This window comes from Streptopelia decaocto, assembly GCF_964273445.1.
Source record: "Streptopelia decaocto genome assembly, chromosome: 22".
Taxonomy (NCBI): domain Eukaryota; kingdom Metazoa; phylum Chordata; class Aves; order Columbiformes; family Columbidae; genus Streptopelia; species Streptopelia decaocto.
The window spans coordinates 2,703,904-2,724,616 of record NC_138677.1 but is presented as its reverse complement, the minus strand read 5'-3'; the positions used below and the strand labels follow the sequence as shown (position 1 = coordinate 2,724,616).

General features: G+C 47.4%; 1 protein-coding gene across 3 annotated transcripts in view; it reads right to left on the bottom strand.

The window, feature by feature from the left end:
• MYO1D (myosin ID) overlaps positions 1-16,539 on the bottom strand; it is a 144,584-nt gene extending 128,045 nt beyond the window's left edge. For all 3 annotated transcript variants that reach the window (XM_082070698.1, XM_082070699.1, XM_082070700.1), the window contains exon 1: positions 16,433-16,539. In XM_082070698.1, coding sequence (XP_081926824.1) covers positions 16,433-16,527 — 95 coding nt within the window. In that variant the 5' untranslated portion in view covers positions 16,528-16,539. The remainder of the gene's footprint in view (positions 1-16,432) is intronic.
• Between the last annotated feature and the right edge of the window lie 4,174 nt (positions 16,540-20,713).

The following is a 20,713-nucleotide window of genomic DNA, read 5'->3' as shown; positions in this document are numbered from 1 at the left end:
AGTACTCAGCATTATTTACAATGCCCATTCATATGCCTTAAAAAGACAAACTTTATTCTCAAGCTGTAACTGTCACCATGTCAGTTCAGAAGGATATTTTAGTCCTTACCCATCGCATTCTCTGAAGGAAGCAGCAATGGGATGTTGGATGTTTAGTGAGTGTCTGAAAACAATGTCATTCCACATTCTCACATGGGTGGCAAATACGTTAGAAAGATCTGTAAAAAGTACTGAAGCTCTTGCTCCGGTATAAGTTTGAGACAGCATGAGAAAGCGTTATAGCAGATCAAACGCAATTCTAACACCCCAGAGCAACACTCCACTACATGGCAGCGACGACTTGCTCAGTCTCCACCTGCCAAAATAAATCTACTGCCATTTAAGGTTGTTAAAATTTTTCCCTGCTTAATCACCGCCTCCCTGCAACATCTGGCCAAGACGACTGTTTTGCTGAAGCTGGTTTGCCCTTATGCAACCGCGGGCCGTGCCGACGTCCTGGCGTCAGCCCCGCCGAGCCGAGCAGCAAAACCAGCGCCAGCGCCCAAGGGTGGAATATATTGAATAATCATGGGGCTGAAAAGCACCGTCCCTCCCCGTGACACAACCAACCTGAATCCTGTGGAGCTGGACCACCCCGAGCAGGGAGGATCCTGCGGAAAACATTTCCCTATCCGAAGAGTTATGACTGTTTTGACAGAAGGAATTTAAATTGAGAAGAATGAAGCCGTTTAGGTTTCCTACAGGTCACCCGGTTGTTGGAGCCCTGAGGGAGCACTAAAGCATCGATAACAATCTCCTTTTAGGAAGTAATATCTGTAAATATTAGGAAGTAATTCTGCAAATTATGGAACCCCACAAGAAGCATCCAAACAGGGCTAATTTCAACCTGGAAATATTTTATTTAAACCCTCATGTTTAGCTTCACTCCTTTAATCCCTAAACGGAGACGATTGCCCATTGAACCTTCTCACTAATTTCAAAGGCAATTCTTCTTTAAACACCTGAACAGCAAAGACAACTGTTCCTGGATCCAAACAAACTGTTTATAAAGCACAAGACAGGCCAGAGGACAAGGGTGTTAGCAACAAAATGCTGGGGATGGAAAAGAATGGGAAAGAACATCTTGAGCAGCCAAAAAACTCTGAAACCCCAGTATCTGAGAACACCCAAACACGACCCAACTGCAGACGCTGCTCCTGGGGATGAAATTTCTTGCTCCCCATGGAATCCACAGCGCAGGTTCCAGATTAAAGTGTTTTCCCCCAGTTCTCTCCTGTCCCTTCAGCTCCGAGAGCTGCGCAGCCCCTGAGAAACACAACTACACAGCAGTTCACCCATACAGAACCACGGCCTCGCAACAGTGAAACTACCATTGAAATTGAGATTACTCAGGGACTATCTAGGAAATTAAAACCCAGGACCGGTGCGGCTCGCACTAATTAACCACCAGGTTGCTGCGAGGAGGAGTGTGAGCTCTGCAGAAACCAGCCAAAGGTAGAGTCGATGGCAGGAATAACGCGTTATTGCTTTCTGGAAGATGACCTCGGGCAATTTCCACTCCCAGTTATAAAAGCGGGGCAGATGGGAGGGCAGGGTAGCAGCAGGAGCATTAATAGAGACGCGCTCCAGCTTCACCTGCGGTTTTGGGTTGTCTGTGGGTGGATAAATGGGGGAAGAAAAAGCAAACTCACAGATAAAGGCACCAGTTAAAGTCCAGTGACTATTGGGCAAAGGAAATATTAAGTAGCCTAAATAATACACATTTTAACAGCACTTGCTATTGTTGCTATAGGTGGATCTGGCAAATATGAGTCACCTTTGCATGAAATCCCAAACTGGAAATCCCAACCTGCTCTCCTAGCACAGTCATACCTGTAGGCAGAAAAGTAATTAAGTCTCTAACCAAAAAAAGCCTCCTCCACATGAACGCTGGTGTCGGCCAAATGCGTCAGGCTGGACAATTTTGAAGCAGATGTTGTTTAAGATCACAAGATGGTTATATTTGGAATAAGAGGAACAATCTCATACACTGTCTTCACAAGTATGATCTAATAAATAAGTTTCCAGGAGATCCCAAAATACACTTGGGAGGAAAGCAAGTCAGAGACAAGTAGATGCTATCTATATTTAATAGGAAGGTGATTCATAATTATTTTTTCAATTTCTTCTCTATGATGTAATTCAAGACAAATCTAGCAAGAAAAATCCAAGCCAGACGAAGAACGGCTACTTACACTCTGCAAACATGAAACCCAAAAGAGTGATAAACACTGCAGTGCGATCCAGAAGGACCAGAGAATGAGTAATAGTGTGTGTAATTACAGAACGTAACAGCAATGCAGAGACTTGTACCAGGGTAACACGAGCGATGCTTCTGTGGCTTCCAGAGAGTCCAGTGCTGCTGAACAGCGAGGCCTCTGAGAATATTTCTGAAGACTGACAAGTAGGATAACTATGCTAGAACGAAAAAATGAACACAAATATGCTCAGAAAGCAGCGTTTCAATGGACACATTCTCTGATGCCTCTGATGGAGCAGACGGGGGGAATTGAGTGCTGAGGAAGGGGTACGGGAGGCAGGAGGTTTGTCACCCCCAGCACCCTCTTGTGCCACCGGTTCCCACCCTGGGACGCTCTCAGGGATCCTGAGCAGAGAAATGACAGATCCTTTTTCTTGCCAGGCTTATTTCCAGCAAAATCAGTGCCAGGGATATTCCTCCAGAAATCCTTCAGTTCTTGTGTCACATCAGCGTTCCCGTGGAAGCGAATTCTGACATTACCTGCTCCATAAAAATCCTTCTGTTGCCAACACTGAAATTTGTGGGAACACAGAGGAGGAGAGACTGCAAACCATTCTTCCACTCTGAGTGAAAGATGTAATTTCAAAGGCAAAATCCTCGGTGTGAAAACCCTATGGAAGGACAAGTTAATCCCGGAGAACCCAAGCGGTCGGTGGCAGCGACAGCAGCACCGGGCAGGGAGGCGAACACAGGGCAAGATCACAGACTGAGAAATAATACTCATCGCTGGCACTTGTGATTCATTTCATGGGTCTCATGATAACTATTGTTTAGTTTTAAATGCATCCTCTTAGAGCAAAATGAATACAACCATCTTCACTCCTATTAAGAGAGGTTTTCAGCTTTCATCACTGGAAAGAATGGTTTGAAAGCAACCACAGCATATCCCAAAGGCTTAAATGTCAGAAAGCAGAAAACAAGAGCAGTGAGTGGTGGAATTTGTCAGTGCTGCTCACTCACCATTTACACACAGCGAGTGTCCTCACTGACGGATGGATGGTTTGTACATGGTATGGATGTTTTTTCATGGTATCTCCTCCCCACGTGTTAAAAAAATGGACTATTTGGCACTCATAGCACTGGAGTGCACAGAGTATCAAAACACAGGTCAAAACTACAAAGTAATTGCTGTCTTCGGTGACAGGGATTTTTGGTTTGCACAATATCCATTGCACTCTATTACTCAGAGAATAAAAGGAGTGTCAAAGGCTCCCACTCTCCATGTGGACACCCAGGAACGACCAGATGGGTGGGCACAATTGTGCACTTTTCCTGCATACTGTTACCGAGCAAATTACTTGGGATAAGTCCATTTGTGCTATCAGCTTCTACATCAAATGCCTCATGAAGATAAATAGAGGCTGCTCATTCATCTTAAACTGTTTTGGGCTAAGACAAGCCAATACACCTACATCGAAAAGGTGAGAGGGTTGGGGTTTTTCCCTGGATGGCTTTCCCAGCCTGGTTATGGGGCTTTACCATGCTCATCAAGAGCCAAGGATTTGGCACTTGAGGTGAAAAATACTTTGGCACTGCACAAAGGATGTGAAAGCGGTGTGGGAATTACTATTAACACAAGATTTCTGATGCATAACTGATGTGTGGAGGAGCCTTCAAGAAGGCAGCAGAAGTGTCTTCATAAAAATAACCCACAATAGTGATCTTGACTGCTTAAATGTTTGAGCTCTGCAGAGTCTTGACCGCATCCCCAGTACAACATACACCAGACCTGTTGACCAAGCCAGTCCTGCCGTAAGAACCTGTTAATTTGTTCCATCCTGCAATTTATTGCGGTTTAATAGTGTACATTAGTAAATGTAACCCTAGCAATTTTATCCTTTAATTTAGTCAAGGTGCTAGAAAATGTCTTGAAAATTCACTGTGTTTACTGTATTTATCTGCACAGGGTCTACTCACTAACTTCAGCAAACTGTCCCTCAGCAAAGCAGCTGCAGTGCCAGGTATGAACTATGGAAAAAGCTCCTGGGAGGGAGATTAAGATCAGTTGAAGAGTTTTCTCCCCAAAATCAGCAGCAATAAATCTGGACTGGCCTCTAAGTTAATAAAGGCCTATGGTGCATCACCAGCGCCCCAAAACAACATTATCATCTCAGAAGTCATGGAAACAGTGAAGACCTCTGTGCTCTAAGCTGGCTGCTTCTGTTCCCTCGTACAGGTGCCACCTTGGCCCCTCCACGAGAGCATCAAAGATCCAGAAACCCAACAGAAAAGCAGGAAAAAAATAAGCAGCTGTTATTTAAGCCAATTAAAACATTGAGATTTGCATTGCTACTTATTTGCCGCATGATGACAATACACATGGCATCTTTTAAAAGGTAAGTGTCCACCGTCACACTTTCCTGGCTTCCCTACTTCTACCATCCTGCTGGACATCCAACACTCCTCTGCTCCTCGGGAAGAACACCCAGCACCCAAACCCCCCAATACCCAAAACCACCCAGCACCCAAACCCCCCAGCACCCAAAACCGCCCAGCATCCAAACCCCTCAACACCCAGCACCCAAACCCCCTAACACCCAGCACCCAAACCCCCTAACACCCAGCACCCAAAACCGCCCAGCACCCAGCACCCAAAACCGCCCAGCACCCAGCACCCAAAACCGCCCAGCACCCAAAACTGCCCAGCATCCAAACCCCTCAACACCCAGCACCCAAACCTCCTAACACCCAGCACCCAAAACCACCCAGCATCCAAACCCCCCAACACCCAGCACTCAAAACCACCCAGCACCCAAAACCGCCCAGCACCCAAAACCGCCCAGCACCCAAAACCGCCCAGCACCCAAAACCGCCCAGCACCCAAAACCGCCCAGCACCCAAAACCGCCCAGCACCCAAAACCGCCCAGCACCCAAAACCGCCCAGCACCCAAACCCCCCCAGCACCCAAACCCCCCCAGCACCCAAACCCCCCCAGCACCCAGTGCTTTGGGCATTTGGGGTGACTGACCGGACCGGACACCCCTCCGCTACCCGCAGGAACGGAGGGACAGCACCTGGGGGAAAGGAGGCAGCCAAATTTTGCTTAAAAACAAGACTCCTTTTGACAAAAAGCAGCCCCCCTTTAAGTTTCCAAAAGTTTAAGCCCTTAATGGAAAACATGTTTTCTATCAACTGATCGGAAAAATTAAGCAAACTATTCCCAATTATTTCAAAATCGTTCAACTTGCCGTCACTTTCCTACCAAGCCCGGCTGGTATGGTTTGTACACCAGGCTTTAAAAGGTTTACACGTATCTTCTTTTTCTTGGCGTTTCCTCAAAGGGTTTCAAGTTCAGTAGAACGAATCAAGATTCGGCGACTCAGCTGCCAGAGACTGGAGATGTCTAGCTTAGGAATGTCTGCATCCTTGAAAGCCAGGATGCACCGCGGCCCAAAAACCAAGAACAAAGACAAGATTCCTATTGTTTGTTTTGCTAGAGACATAAATGCTACATTTAATAGGAAAAAAAAAAAAACTAATAAACTCCTTTTTATATACTGATGCCTGCAAGAATACGGTAACGTCCTTAGTGCTGTTTTCACCTAAAAGAGGTCAGTACATAAACGACATAAAGCAAAGTTACTTTCTTACTGCGGCACAGACGAAGCTCAAAAAAGGAAACACTTTATTATCAAGAAGCGTTGTCCACAAAGTTATACATCTAACCCTCGGTCTTATTTTAGAAAGCCTCCCTGGTAATTTGCCTGTGCTTTTGAAAAGCAAGCAATATGTTTTGAATTATAAGAGGTTACAGGGACATTTTTGTGGTAAATTTAGACTTTCATTTGCAAAAAAAAAGAAAAAACCAACAAAAAAACCTTCAGCGCTACAAAAATCCTTTCGGAAATAACATTTTTTTGTCATTGCTAAGCACTTTTCAACAAAGTTTAATCGCTACTGTTCCAAGGAGCTGTTTACATCCAGCTTTAAAAGAATACTGGGGTGCTACTGGCACTGCAAGCAAGAGGAAAAGCAGCACGGCGTCTTTGCGATATTTGGAGAAGCAAACAAAAGAGCGTATCTTCTCCGCAGCGTGCAGGGGCACCAGATTTTCTAAGCAAATTCATGTAAAGAGTCCTGGTGCTCAGGGTCTGGTACTCCGGGATTTTTCTGGCAGCTTAAATTATACTCACAGCTCTTTGAGGCTTCTTTCAGTCGTTCCCCTGGGCTTTACACCCAGGAACAAGAAGGGATAAAACGCCAAATAAGCTGGTGTTAATAAGAAGTGGAAGGCGCTGTTTCTGGCCTTGCAAGTTTATCGACTCAATATCCAGGAGCTTTATAAACAGAGCACGGGAAGAGAGGCCTTCAAACAATGACAGCTGGGTTTTTCCTCCGAAGATGAAACTTCATTCTTGTGAAGAAAATAACCTGTTTACTTGAAATTTAGTTATAAGAATAAAAGTAAAAGTTTTCCTGTAGATGTCTAGCCACATGAAAGCCTCATTGTGCCCTTGATAACCGTGCTGTGAAGGCTTTTACAGCCCCTGCAGCTCTTGCAGGCTGACACGCCACATTTTACCACCTCAATATAGCATAGAGGAGCTCTCCCCAAAGAAAGCCGTGCTGTTCGGACACTGGGAAAAGAGAAATGTTTTTGTTTTAGTTTGTTTGTCTTTGCTATTCACTGTGAGCCAGGCTTTGCTGCCATCCAGTAAGCTGTTAAAATATGGGTTCTCATTATTCCTTGGCTGTTTTGCAGAATGCCGTAGTAAATTGCTCAAGCCCCCTTTAGCTTTCCTACTGCGAGTTTGTCCGAGGCGCTGTAAATAAAACCCAGAACTATGTGAAGGCACTGACCAGTCTGATGCTTATCATGGAAGCCAGATATTCAAAGGGAACCTTTTCAGAAAGTTTCTTGTGCCCCAATGTATAATTTATTTGAGGGGTCGCAATGTGCGCCTGCTCTACATCAAAAAGAGACTGAAAACCTTTGCATCAGGAGCCCCTTTCCAGATTTATTCAAAGATTGTCAGAAATTCCAGTGAAACGCTGCTTGAGTTGGCTTGATCTATATAAAATGTGCAGGATTGCAGGTGTACAGGGGAAAACACAAAAATACAATCTTAAAACATTATGCTTTGGAGATGGAGTTGGACACACTACCCTAAACTAAATATTCACCTCTTGCAGCATATCATATACCACATATTGCAAAGAGTCCTGCCACAAAGCTGCTGCAGATTTTAATTCCCCAGGAAGATGTAGCGAGCCTCCAGGCTTCTCAAATTAAGTTACATCGACCTTAAATGGGAACAGATCATGATACTATAATCAAATTATTCTCTGCATGAACAAGCTCAGATAGGATAATGTCAGGCCAGGCTCTGTCCAGACCCAAGAGAACGTGAACTCCCCCGGGCACAGATCTCATATGGAACCAGGAAACTACTTGAACAGATCAAGAGGATAATCAGCGGTTACGGCATAGCAAACCTCCTACCACGGCAAAGTTTGGGTCGATTTCATAAATTAGACATTTAAGGAGGAGGCTGTGTCTTGGTTGAAATTTATAGAGCATTTCTTCCATGCCAAAAGGAGCAACTGAGGGAAAAGTACACAAATGCTCATCATAAAGTTCTGATATGTTAACAGATGTGTGCTGTGGGAGAAACTGATAAACATCTGAAGGAGATAAGCTGTGTTTCTGAGGTCAAATGGGAAAGAGTGAAAGAGATAGGTGAAGCAGATAAACCAGAAAACACAACCAACCTCTGTGGATACACTTTGAACAGGCGTATGTGGGAAAGGGGGGTTTGCTAAGGCGTAAGGCAAGAGGTGAGCACAGCAATCAGTGCGAAGGTGATTCTAGGCGAGAGCTTTAGCTCTGTGTCTAGCTCAGACTTGGGTCTGGTATACGATAGGGGAAACAAGAAGATCTGGCTTTGAATGCAAAGGCCTAGAAAGGACCAAGTCAGATGGTACAGACATAACATGTAAATTGTTGCCCAGAAGAACTCGCTCCTCCCGCCCAAGGGACCTCCGGCTGACTCACCAGGCAAGGCTGGAAAGATCGACACCGAAACCAGAGAAAACATCAGCACCGAGATCAGAGAGGATATAGACATCTTCGGGAGAGCTGAAGGTACCTGAACAGACACGTCGGCAAGGGGAAGGTTGGGCAGAGCTGTCCATCTGTACAAAGAAGGTGCTGAAGGCCAGAGGAGAAAGAGAAGTCACCAAGGATGGCCAAGAGGAGAACACAATTATAAAAATATAGCCAGGAAGTCAGCAAGAGGAGAAAGGGTCAGGTGGGACAACATTTCTCAAAGATACAGTGAGAGTCATCAACTGACACCCTGGAGTGCAGCAAGAAACATTCACAGATGAGAAACGACATCACAGCGGATGAGTAGCTGTCTGGGGACCATCTAACAGGTTTAATGCCATCATTTCACCCAACAGTACGTTTTTCTGGAAGAATGCTCTGGATCAGGCCAACCCAACAGCTACACACTAATTATTCTCTGAAGTTTCACATATCTCGAGGCTGGCAGGTCAAAGCAGACAAGAGGCAGCAACAGGGCAGACGCCGCCAGCTGCTAAATGGAGAAGGGATGGGCAGCAACATCACAGCCACCGGGAAACGTGTGCTGCAAAATACCTCGGCAGGCAGGTGAATGGGACAGGACGCAACAGTGGTGAGATGCAAATATTCCAACACTGTTCTAGGAGAAAATGCAAAGTCAGCGCAGAAAAATGGTCTGAAATTAGGGAGGACAGAATGGAAAGTGCCATCACCATCAAGAGTTAAAGCAGGAACAGACTACGATTCTACTGGTGAGATTGAGAAGTACAGCACTGCAAGACCAGCTGTGATGGTAGGGGTGGGTCCTCTGGTTTATCATTAATGACAAGTTTTTAAATAAAAGGTCTTTACATGCTACTCCCATCCTCCTACCTCAGCTTCTCATCGCTGGGCTACAGCAAGAAATTTTCTAGAAATTTTATGTCTGCTTCTGCAAACTGGAAACAAGCATTCACTACAAAGGGACGCACAGCTCCCTATTTAACATTCACAGGCAAACCCATGTTCAGACGTCTCTTTTCTTCTCCCCATCTCAGAATTTCTTCATTCCACAAGATGCAATCGTGACCCAGGGACTGAGAAAGGAGGGAGATGATATAACATCAAATACCTAACGAGATCTGCATCTCTAAAAGGAATTTGAGTAAGACTAAAGGAGAAATGTTCAGGTAGTGTAAAAGCTCGCTCAGCCCAAAAGGAATGCAAGGGGTCGGCGGAGCTGTAGGGCAGGAGAACAATTTGAAGAGGCAGATTTTTGAACAGAAGTCAATTCAAAGGACTCTTGACTAAAGGACACCACGAGACTCATTGGAAATATTGGCTAATGTTTACTGTAAAAACTTGGCAGATCTTAAAGCCAACCTTTAGCTTGTGAAATTCAGGTGACGGTAACTTCAGTTAAGATGATGCAGGTTTTACAAACCATCTCAAATGTGTGGTAGTCAACAAAAAGCAGGATTCTGCTTCACAGTACCACAAACCGATGCACCGTCTGCTCTGAGGATCTTCAGGACCCCATCAGAATCTACAAGATAGCAAAAAGATTGCTGAGGAATTCTTCAATTACCAGCTTTTTGTAGATATACTTTGTGTAAACAGCAGAAAAAAAATACTTTAAAAAAATGCAATAAGGAACATCTCCTGTTGAGCTAATACAAAATAGTTGTGGCTAAAAAACTGATTCTTCAGGGCTTTTTTTTCCACAGGTGACACGAATGTCTGTCCCCAGCTTGCTGTTAGCCAGCTACCTGCAATTACATTTTGTTACCTGTGCTCTGAGAAGCACCATAAATGCAGCTTGGCATTGGCTGGCAAGCCAGGACCGGCAGCTCTGGCGCTCAGCGTTACCAGCGTAAGAGTTTAAAACTGTAAGGTACCCTGAAAGACTAATCTCATTCATAAATCTGACCTCGTATATTATTCAACACCTATGTATTACAATTATTAAACACTACCTCAGCCACACTGCTATAAAAAGACTACTGTAAAACTCTGCTCTGGGAAAAGAAGGTATTCATAAGTCAGGGGAGGACAGATGTGCAAAAGAAGATTCAGTGAGACTCTGTAAATTCAACATATATGGAGGCAAAACAAATTCCACGCCAGACATGACGTTGTTCAATGCTTTATTCGTACGAACGCTGTCAGGAAACACAGAGCCCACCTGTCGCAGCTGAGCTGAACGTTAAGTCCCTGCAGAAATCCAAAAGTTCGCCTGGATCCCCCCCTTTACTACTCGTGTCATTAGGATTTGCTTTGTAAGCGAGATCGATGGCCTTTCCCACCTCCCAAGATCAAGCTGGATCCTGGCCAAGCCCGTACGTCAAATTTTGACGGACTAAGGGGAATTTTCATTCCATTCATTCCGAATTCTGACACCAGAGAGCTCTCCGCAAGCTGAACCATTCTGAAGAAGCCAAGAAGAGCTGATGAGATTTAACTGCTGACCGTCCGAGCAGCGGTGAGGAACGTTCTGCAGCACCCACGGTGACGTGAACCCCCTCAGGGACAAAACAGACTCTTCCCAGCAGCTATTTAATTCAACACCACATGAACTATTCAAATATTCACATCTATTTAAAATGAGGAAATTAAAATGGCTTAAAGGCATGAAAAGCTTGTTCATTAAGCATGAATATTTCATTACTAAAAGCACGAATGAAACCAAGCATTTGCATAATATTTCCTCTGCCAGGATTAAAGAGACTTTGCTACCTAGTGAGAAGCCAAACCTCTCCCACCACAACTCCAACCAACACCACAAATGTTTAAGATGGTGTTCAAAAGATAAGCAAGCTGGTGCAAAACCATCAATACAATATGGACAGCACCCTTTGCTCCAATGCTTTAAGTCAAGGGAAGAGTAGAAAGAGCGCTAAAGAGATGAAGAATCAAATGTGATCCACAATCCACATCCCGGCTGAGAAAATATCAGTTCTAACATTTACAGGGATTCTTGATTTCCTAAAGACAAGAACTTTAAGCCCAGAACTTGTGCATGCTTTGCCAGACCTCTTGAGGACAGAAAATGGGAAAATAACCCCCCCAAAAGATGCCTTTTTTTTGAGAGACACCCAAAAGGTATCACCTACACACAGTCTCAAGAAAATCCCTTCAAGATACCCCTGTGCAGCATATGGAGCACAATTCCCTGTTTCCATTTGCCTTTTTATAAGAGGAGAGCCTATACCTCACCCTGCCTGCACGGCAAACACCTACACAGAGTTGTCAGAGAACCACACTTTCCTTCCACATTCTTGATACCAAAAATATTATTAATCATAATAAACATTAGCTGCCTTTCAAAAGTATCTGCAGTAAACACAAATTCACGACTGTTGCCTTAATGTAGGATAGCTTTGAAAATGCTGGGGGGGGTTGCACTGTGAGACATAGTTGAGAAACAGTAGAAAAAGCACTTTTGCCTATTTTTAATGAAATGCAGAACTGTGGTTTTATTAAGTGTTGCTTTAAGAGGTCAGAAATCTCAACGTGTGCAGGGAGACAACTATAAGGACTATGCAACTGTATTTCTTCACAGGACATCCTTGGGCTCAGGCAGGCTGGGGTGACCAGGAACTATCTGAGCAGCAAGTACGGCCTTTGCACATCGGAACTTTGGAATTAGTTAAAAAAAGAGAGGAAAACAACCCAAAATTCCTTTTACAACCACTACACCTTACCACATGCTTTCACAGTGTTCCTTGCATGCATCCTTGAATTCTTTAATAATCATGACAAAGATCTGTTCTATTCCCAGGAGGAAATTTGCACAATGCTTCTGAAAATGAGCAACCCTCTAGAATGGATGAGTCAAGCAACACCTGCTCACGAATCAGATGTGAGAACAGAAAGACCTTGAGCGCACAGCTCATACGGGACTATCCTGAACGCTACCCTGCTGTTGGGATATAGAATATTAATAGTTTATTTTCTACCTGGTTTTCCACTTCCAGCCCTCGGCTGCGACTCGGAGGCGTTGGGTTTATCCACCACCCGGCTCAGTGGGATCATGTCTCACTGTCCCACAAAACATTCAAGACTTTGTGAGGAGCAGCTGGTCTGAAGTGATGTCTGAAGTTACCACTGAGACCACAGAACAGATAATTCAAGAAATCAAGCTCTTTGCATACTGTACAGACCATTTTTAAAGCTCTAAGTTTGGATTTGTTTGTCAAGATAAATGGTATTTGTACAGGAGAGTGCAATGAGTGGTCGTTGCAGGATAATACAAGAAATGATGTATAAAACTGAATATTCCACACTTGTGAAAAATAACCTTTTTGCCTTCTTCCTTACAAGGAAGTAAAATAAAAATGATAACTTGTATCCCTTGGAGTGATGAGAAATGAGGTGATGTACAGTTCAGTGTTTCCCTTACCCAAGAGCTCGCGCCACAAGTTTCATCTGTGCCACAATTTCTGCAGAACGTTGGCAGCTCCTGCACCATCTCGCTCCACCTGCTGCGGAATAGTCACAGTCACGTTAAATCAAACCCTCCCACTGAAATGGAAGTGTTTTACCAAGCCCAGAGCAGGACGTTCTCCCTTCGGTTACAGGCGGGTAACACTCGGCATGCGACTGAACACCCATGAGTGCCAGGGAAAGGATCCGAGAGCTGTTTGACACCAAAAGCATTCCCTGTTTTAAGGAGTCTTTTCAATTAATCTCAACAATTATCTGTTCGAGCTCTGGGGTTTTTCAGTAAAGAAAGCAAGCTAGCTATTGAGTCCACACTAACCATTCCAATACTCCTGCTTCTTTTTATTTTGATGACTAAAAATCACAACCAGGCGCTGGTACGAAGCCCACTCAGAACTGAGGAATTCAAGGACTGGATGATTTTTATTTACAGTTAATATGTAACATGCAGTAAGCACTTGCATGTCCACATGAAATGGCCAGTTTATTAAGTAGTTGTAAGACACGGCCAGGAAAAAATACTAAAACTGTCATATCCTCACTGACTGATCTACCTGAACCTACAAACACCAGGGCGTGAAGCGCAGTGATTGGGAAACGAGGCAGTAAATTCACATTGAACCCACCCACCTACCCAGGCAGGTCCTCACACCGACAAACAAACAAACCAGCCACGTTAATCCAGCCCATGTCAACAGCACTAAATTCAAATATTAATGCAACAAAAAGTGCAACTTCACCATTTCTCTTTTTCCCACTAGAGACATCCTTGGGGAAATATCCTCGCCTGCACTGACGCTGGTATGATTTCAATTCCACTCACATCTGGGCTCACTTGGGAACTAAATCCAGCACAACCCGTCTTGGGTCAGCCAGTGACCCCAAACAAAAATAGCTCTGGCAGAAAGCGGGATTTATGGAATAGGGTGGAGCCCATCCCGGGTAAACGCAGCAAACGCAACACTTGAAGTTAATGATGGAGAAGCAACAATTTCTCCCTTCTGTGCACGGCGAGCACAAAGGTGACTTGTGCCATCTACACAACGTGACAAAACAGGTGACGCATCAACCTTTCAACAGGTCAGAATCTCAGGTGTAATTTGGGTCTGACACAATTTAAAACATACCAGCTGTGAGTGTTAATGACGGTCTCCAAAGTGGTAAAAATAAGAGACGCAAATGTTGCTTGAGAATTGTATTAATAATCACAGCAGCAGCGATGCTGGGTCAGCAGGCCAGGCCCACAGCTCTGAGCAGGGCTTAGCAGAGTTTAGCAGTATAACAGAAAAGCCACACTTCTGGTAAATTCAGCCTGGCTTTCCCAAACGTTCCAGTGCAGACAAACCTCAAACCAGGGGATGATAGGACCAGGGTTAGAAAAATTAACAGTATTATTTTTTAACAAGGAATTATTCAGCTCATAACACAGACACAAGGCTGCAGCGAAAGCAGCGCACGCGTCCTCCTGCAAAAGAAACCGGAGTTTGAATTGCTGTCACAAGGTAAAACCTGGTTTTGAGTAACAGGGACCGAGGCCTTGGAGCTGATGGTGTATTAGATACAGCAGGGGTGTCCAGACAGGTCCTTGGGCACCGTCAGCAACAGGACAGGAAAACCAATAAAATATCAAACTACGCACCAACTGTAAGGATCCAGAATTGCTGGTTTGTTCCGCTCATCCTCTTTCATGCAAAACCAGCAAAGTCTACCAGTGCAAGGCACCTCTCAATTCATTAATTTGATTCCTAAACACAACCAACATGCTACGTTGATTTTTAAGTTATCTAACGATCCATTTCCAATATTTCATTTAGATTTCTAGTACACATTAACCAAAGAACAAAAACCCCAAGAACTGTTACATGCAGGTTTCCTGCTAATTAGGACAACTTCGTTTGCAAGCTTTTTGTAATACAATTACAGTGTCATAGCATGCACAAATAAGAAACAAATTTAAACTTTTAGAGGCACTGAAAAATGTATTTAAATGTGACATTTCCTCATGTTCAAAGCTCAACTGTTCACATTACATTTTTCTTAGTATTTAAACACAAATGCCCTTGCTACCCAAATAGAAATCCAAAATATAAAAGCAAAAATAGTATTGAATATGCTGGTTGTTATAGCTCGCAGTCCTGACCTTGCAGCACCTCAGAACACGGGTCCACCCAGTTGTGGAGCACAGATTCCCAAACACTCAGCAGCTTATACAGCCAGAGAGCTCAAAATCTATACATTTTATGCAGAAGAAACATCATAATTGCCTAAAAGAGCTTAATTTTTTTCTTCCTCGGCAGTTTTATGGCAGGTGAGGAAGCTTAACCCACCTCTCTTCCCCTGGCTGTTGCCAGAGCTGCTCTCAGGTGTGCCCAACAACCACACAGGCCTGAAAAGTTATTGATTCCAACATCTTCACAATGCAAGCGGCAGGAGAGGGTCAGTAAAGCCTGAGCAAAACTAGTGGGTGGGGCACAGGCGATAAATCACATTTTTATCCCAAAGGCTTCCCTTGGGTAACTATCAAATCCTTGCACAGGCAGGGGCATAAAGGTTTATCAGGAAGAGCTCACATGAATGTTTTATAATGGAAAGAGGCAACCACAGACTCAGGGTCCCCCGGCTGTCCCAGCGCCGCTCGGGATTGAGTTGGATCCACATAATGGGGTGGGAAGGCAGATCCTCCCCAAGCCCATTGAGCCAGAAGGGAAATAAAACCATAAAGTTCATGAACTGTCCATGAGTGGGATCATCCACACCCTGGGGTGGGAAGGCAGATTTTCCCCAAGCCCATTGAGCCAGAAAGGAAATAAAACTATAAAGATCACGAACTGTCCATGAGTTGGATCCACAACCTGGGGTGGGAAGGCAGATCCTCCCCAAGTCCATTGTGGTTAGAAAGGAAATAAAACTATAAAGATCATGAACTGTCCATGAGTTGGATCCACAACCTGGGGTGGGAAGGCAGATCCTCCCCAAGCCCATTGAGCCAGAAAGGAAATAAAACTATAAAGATCACGAACTGTCCATGAGTTGGATCCACAACCTGGGGTGGGAAGGCAGATCCTCCCCAAGTCCATTGTGGTTAGAAAAGAAATAAAACTATAAAGATCATGAACTGTCCATGAGTTGGATCCACAACCTGGGGTGGGAAGGCAGATCTTCCCTGAGCCGACTGCAGTTAAAAAGGAAATAAAACCATAAAGATCACAAACTGTCCGCACAGTGCGGGTTCACAGGTAACTCCTGTGAGGCTGGAGCAACCTTGGACTTGGTGACTTTTATTGCTGTGTTGTTTTTTTTAATTCCATCTCAACTTTGCACAGATGTCAGCACAGACCTGTTAGAGGGTATGAGGTGGAGACTGAAGCACAAGAAGGAGGTTTTCTGAGAAAAAAAAGTCCCCACAGACCCACAGGGAGGGCTGGGTGCTCATTCGGCTCTCCCAAGCGTCCCAATTTTATCCAAGTTTCCCCTCTTTTGTGCGGGTTTTTGCTCGGTCACCTCACGGCGGGGGAGGCGACACCTCCCGCTTCAAGTCACTCACCCCGGTAACCAAAGTGCTGGCGACGAGGTGGCGGATAACAGAGAAAACGGCGCCTCACAACCCCTCACACAGCAAGGGACCCTTCCCGCGCCTCACACCACCCCGTCCCCCGCCCCCCCCCGCGCCATAACCCCTCACCGCAGGCGGAGGTTGGCCATGAACTCGGGCATGGTGACGGCGTCCATCAGCACGAAGTCGGCTTTGCCGAACTCTAAACTCTCCTGCTCCGCCATGGCGACTGTTGGGTTCACGCTGCCCCGGGTTGGGGAGGGAAGGGGGTGGCGGGGGGGGAAGCGAGGGTGCCCGCCTCGCCCCCGCCGGGCCCCGCCTCACCTGCGGTGAGGCGGGGCCGGCGGGGGCGAGGCGGGCACCGTGCGCAGCGCCCCCTGGTGGCCCGCGCAGGCGAAACACGCACCACCCGCCCCCCCACGCAAAGCGCGGGAAAAACAAGAGCGCCCTCTGCTGGGGAGAGACGCGTACTGCAGCTGAGGGGGTCCCCCCCCAATCAGTGGCGGGAGGGGGGGCACATAGAAACGAAGGATGGTTTGGATGGAAGGGCCCCTCAGTTCAGGAAAGAGATTGAAGTGCTGGAGCGAGTCCAGAGAAGAGCAACAAGACTGGGGAAGGGACTTGAACACAAGCCCTATGGGGAGAGGCTGAGGGAGCTGGGCTTGTTTAGTCTGGAGAAGAGGAGGCTCAGAGGTGAGCTCAGCACTCTCTAGAACTACCTGAAGGGCAGTTCTAGCCAGGGGGGGATTGGGCTCTTCTCCCAGGCATCAGCAATAGGACAAGGGGCCATGGGCTTCAACTCTGCCAGGGGAAATTGAGGCTGGAGATCAGAAAGCAATTCTGTGCAGAGAGAGTGGTCAGGATTGGAATGGCTGCCCAGGGAGGTGCTGGACTCACCGGCCCTGGAGGATTTTAAACTGAGATTGGACATGGCACTTAGTGCCATGATCTAGTGAATGGACTGGAGCTGGACCAAGGGTTGGACTCGATGATCTTTGAGGTCTTTTCCAACCCAGTCGATTCTGTGATTCTGTGACGTTCTCGGCTCACCCGGCGCCACCCCTGCCATGAGCAGGGTTGTATAGAGTGCACTGTCAGCAGCTTGGTGATGGGAGCAGACTGGGAGGAGGGGGTGACACTGGAAGCTGTGCTGCCATCAGAGACCTGGACAGGCTGGAGAGTTGGGCAGGGAAAATTGTAATGAAATAGAACAAGGGCAAGTGTAGAGTCTTGAATCTGGGCAGGAACAGCCCCAGGTTCCAGTGTAAGTTGGGGAATGACCTATTAGAGAGCAGCGTAGGGGAAAGGGACCTGGGGGTCCTGGGGACAGCAGGGTGACCATGAGCCAGCACTGGGCCCTTGTGGCCAGGAAGCCAATGGTACCTGGGCTGGGTTAGAAGGGGGTGGTCAGTAGGTCAGAGAGGTTCTCCTGCCCCTCTGCTCTGCCCTGGGGAGACCACACCTGGAATCTTGTGTCCAGCTGTGGCCCCTCAGTTCCAGCAGGACAGGGAACTGCTGCAGAGAGTCCAGCGCAGCCACCAAGATGCTGCAGGGAGTGGAGCATCTCCCGTGTGAGGAAAGGCTGAGGGAGCTGGGGCTCTGGAGCTGGACAAGAGGAGACTGAGGGGGGACTCATTCCTGGGGATCAATATGGAAAGGGGGAGTATCAGCAGGATGGAGCCAGGCTCTTCTCGGTGACAACCAGGGATAGAACATGGGGCTGAGGATGCAGCCCAGGGGATGGTTGGTTTTTGGGCTTCTCCAGGCTGCACCCAGGGGAACCCCCAGGACAAGGGGCTGCAAGGCCCCAGGGTGCTGTGGTGCCACATCCTGTACCCCATGGAACCCCCAGCCCAGGGTGCTGCAGAGCTGGATCCTGCACCAAGGGGTCACCCTCCCTACCCACAAACCCACCCCAGGGTGCAGCCAAGGGGATCCTGCATTTTAGCCGCCCCCAAGTGTCCTGTTGCACTGAGGGACCCCCACCCTGTGGGGCCAGATCCTGCACCCACCACCCATGGGTGCCCTCCCAGGTCCTGCTAACTCCAGCACTTACAGAACCCCCAGAAACCCCCCAAATACATGCAAAATAAAACCATGCAAAAAATATCACAGCAACACCTGGGTGCCCCAAGCAAAGGTCCTGCACCACCACAGAACCAGCTGCCTCAGGCTAATTAGGTTAATAATGCTAATGAGGGCAACAAGGGCAAGGGGAGACATGGGAGCAGACAGGGCCTGACCTGAAAAAAAAAAGGTATTTGGGGTGAGAATTGCTGTTTGGGTGTAGGATCTGGGGGGTGTAGGGCTGAGGCAGTGTGGCCATCCCCATCCCTGTCCCCATCCCTGTCATTGTCCCCATCCCTGTCTCCAGTCTTGTCACCATCCCCATCCCTGTCCCCACAGCCCGGTGGGTCCCAAAGGGCCGCGGCCCCCAGCTGAAAGCAATAACCCCCCCTGGTTATAGGCAGCAGTTCCTGGCTTGTTCCCTGCCTGCTCCTGGGGGAGGACAGGGCTGGGGAGCTCCTGAAGGTGAGTGGGGGAAAAAAAAATGCCCTAAAATGCCCTTTTTGTGTTTTGGTTTTTTTGGTGTGTTCAGCTCAATAGTGGGATATTTTCCAGTCTTGTTTTATGTAGCATGCTAAATATTTCTTTTATTATTATTGCAAGTGCCTAATTTGCATGATGCTAATTGAGCGCCTGCAAATGCCCTGGGCCGGGCGGAGGTGCTGGGGCTCTGTTGTTGCTCAGCAGAGGTGTTGGGGCCGTGGGCAGCAGCGATGAAGCCTGAGCCCCCCGCTCTCTCAAGGAAGAAAGAAGCGATGGGCTGTGCCTGGCAGAGCCTCCTCTGCCTCCGTCCCCGCTGGCAGAAGAAGAAGGTGGTTTATTCCACCCACATCCACAAGCTCCTAAACCAGGTACGCTCCAGCTAGGCTTGGCTGCAAGCTCAGCTTGCTCATCCATGTATCCAAGCCTGGATGCTTGTGCTTTAGCTGAATCTGGAAGTTTTTGACTTGAATTGAAGGTGTGGCGGGCAGGGCAGCTCCTCAAGCCGTACGCCCCACGGGTGGGCGCGCTGATGCTCTCGTGGTTGCTCTCCCTGCAGATGTGGTCCGCTGGAGCCTCCTGCCTGGTGGCCGCTGTCCTCGCCAGGCTCGGCAGCCCCCGGCTGCTTGGGGACGTGGCGCTGGAGGCCACCCGGCTGTCCCGCTGCGGCAGAAGAAGCCACCTCGGCCACCAGCAGGTCCTGCTGGCCACAAAGCTGGTGCTGCTGCGTGAGCTCTCCAAGCCTCCCCCAGGATCCTTACGCTGTGACTGAAGGGACGTGAGACAGTCTTAGGAGTATTTTAATGTGGTTTTGGTAAATAAAGTATTTCTTAGCATTGTTTGATAGAGTCTCCTACCTGGGCTGACACCAAGAGCAGCAGGTGGGCTTGGATGACTATGGGTGGGTGACCCATGGACCCATGTAGGGGTGCAGGACAGAGGATGCTCATGCACATCCCCTCTATAAATATCTGCAGAGTGGCCCTGCTGGTGGGCAAATTGGCCCCAAAGTTCCAATGGGTCCTTCCTGGATAGAGAAGCCTCTTCGCCCTGGTGGCCCAGGGCAGCTGGACACCTTTGCACCAGGTTTGGTCAAGAAAGGAGAGAGGAGTGGCTGTTATTCCAAGTCCTGGGGCCCCGTCAAGCTTGGAGAGCAGCAGCACCCCAGCAATGCTGTGTCAGTTGGTGGCACTGCGTGACTGGTTTCCAGGCTCTCCGTGGGACGGTCCCCTCTGTGCACAGGGGTGTCTCTGGGTTCTCCAGGCTCAAATTAAGCCCTGGCGATGGTTGGGGTGTGTTGCAGTGCCCGGCCACCCACCTGAGGGTGTTCCCAGGCCTGTTAAGTGCCACCAGCTCCTGGCAGTACTGGGATGACCTCCCTGCATCAGCCTTTTCCAGCTGCTGAGCTTCTCTCCCCAGGAGGCTCAAAAGGGATGGATCCTTCCAGAGGGATCTGGGCCTTGTCAGCTCGCGATGGTGGCACGAGCTGAAGGCTGTGACGTGTCTCTTTGGTGGGTTTGCGGTGGGAGGGGGTGACAGGTCTGCCTGTTCTGAGCCACCACCTGTGGCTGTCTCGGCCACTGGGCCACCATAGGGTCTCGGGAGACGTTCTGGACTCCACGACACAAACCTCCTCCTCCCTATTAATGGGGAAACATCTGGGTGTAGAGCCTTGATTTTTTTTTATTTTTTTTTTTTAAAAAGTTGGAAGCGATGACTTGTGCCCTGTGGTGGATGCACACATCATATGGCATCCTTTAAAAATCCTCCCTGTCATCCCAAAGAGCAGCTTTGGTAGAAGTGAGAGGATGAATGTCCAAGTGACTGCAGCTGAAAGGGCTTTTCAGATTGTTTTTTTCTAGG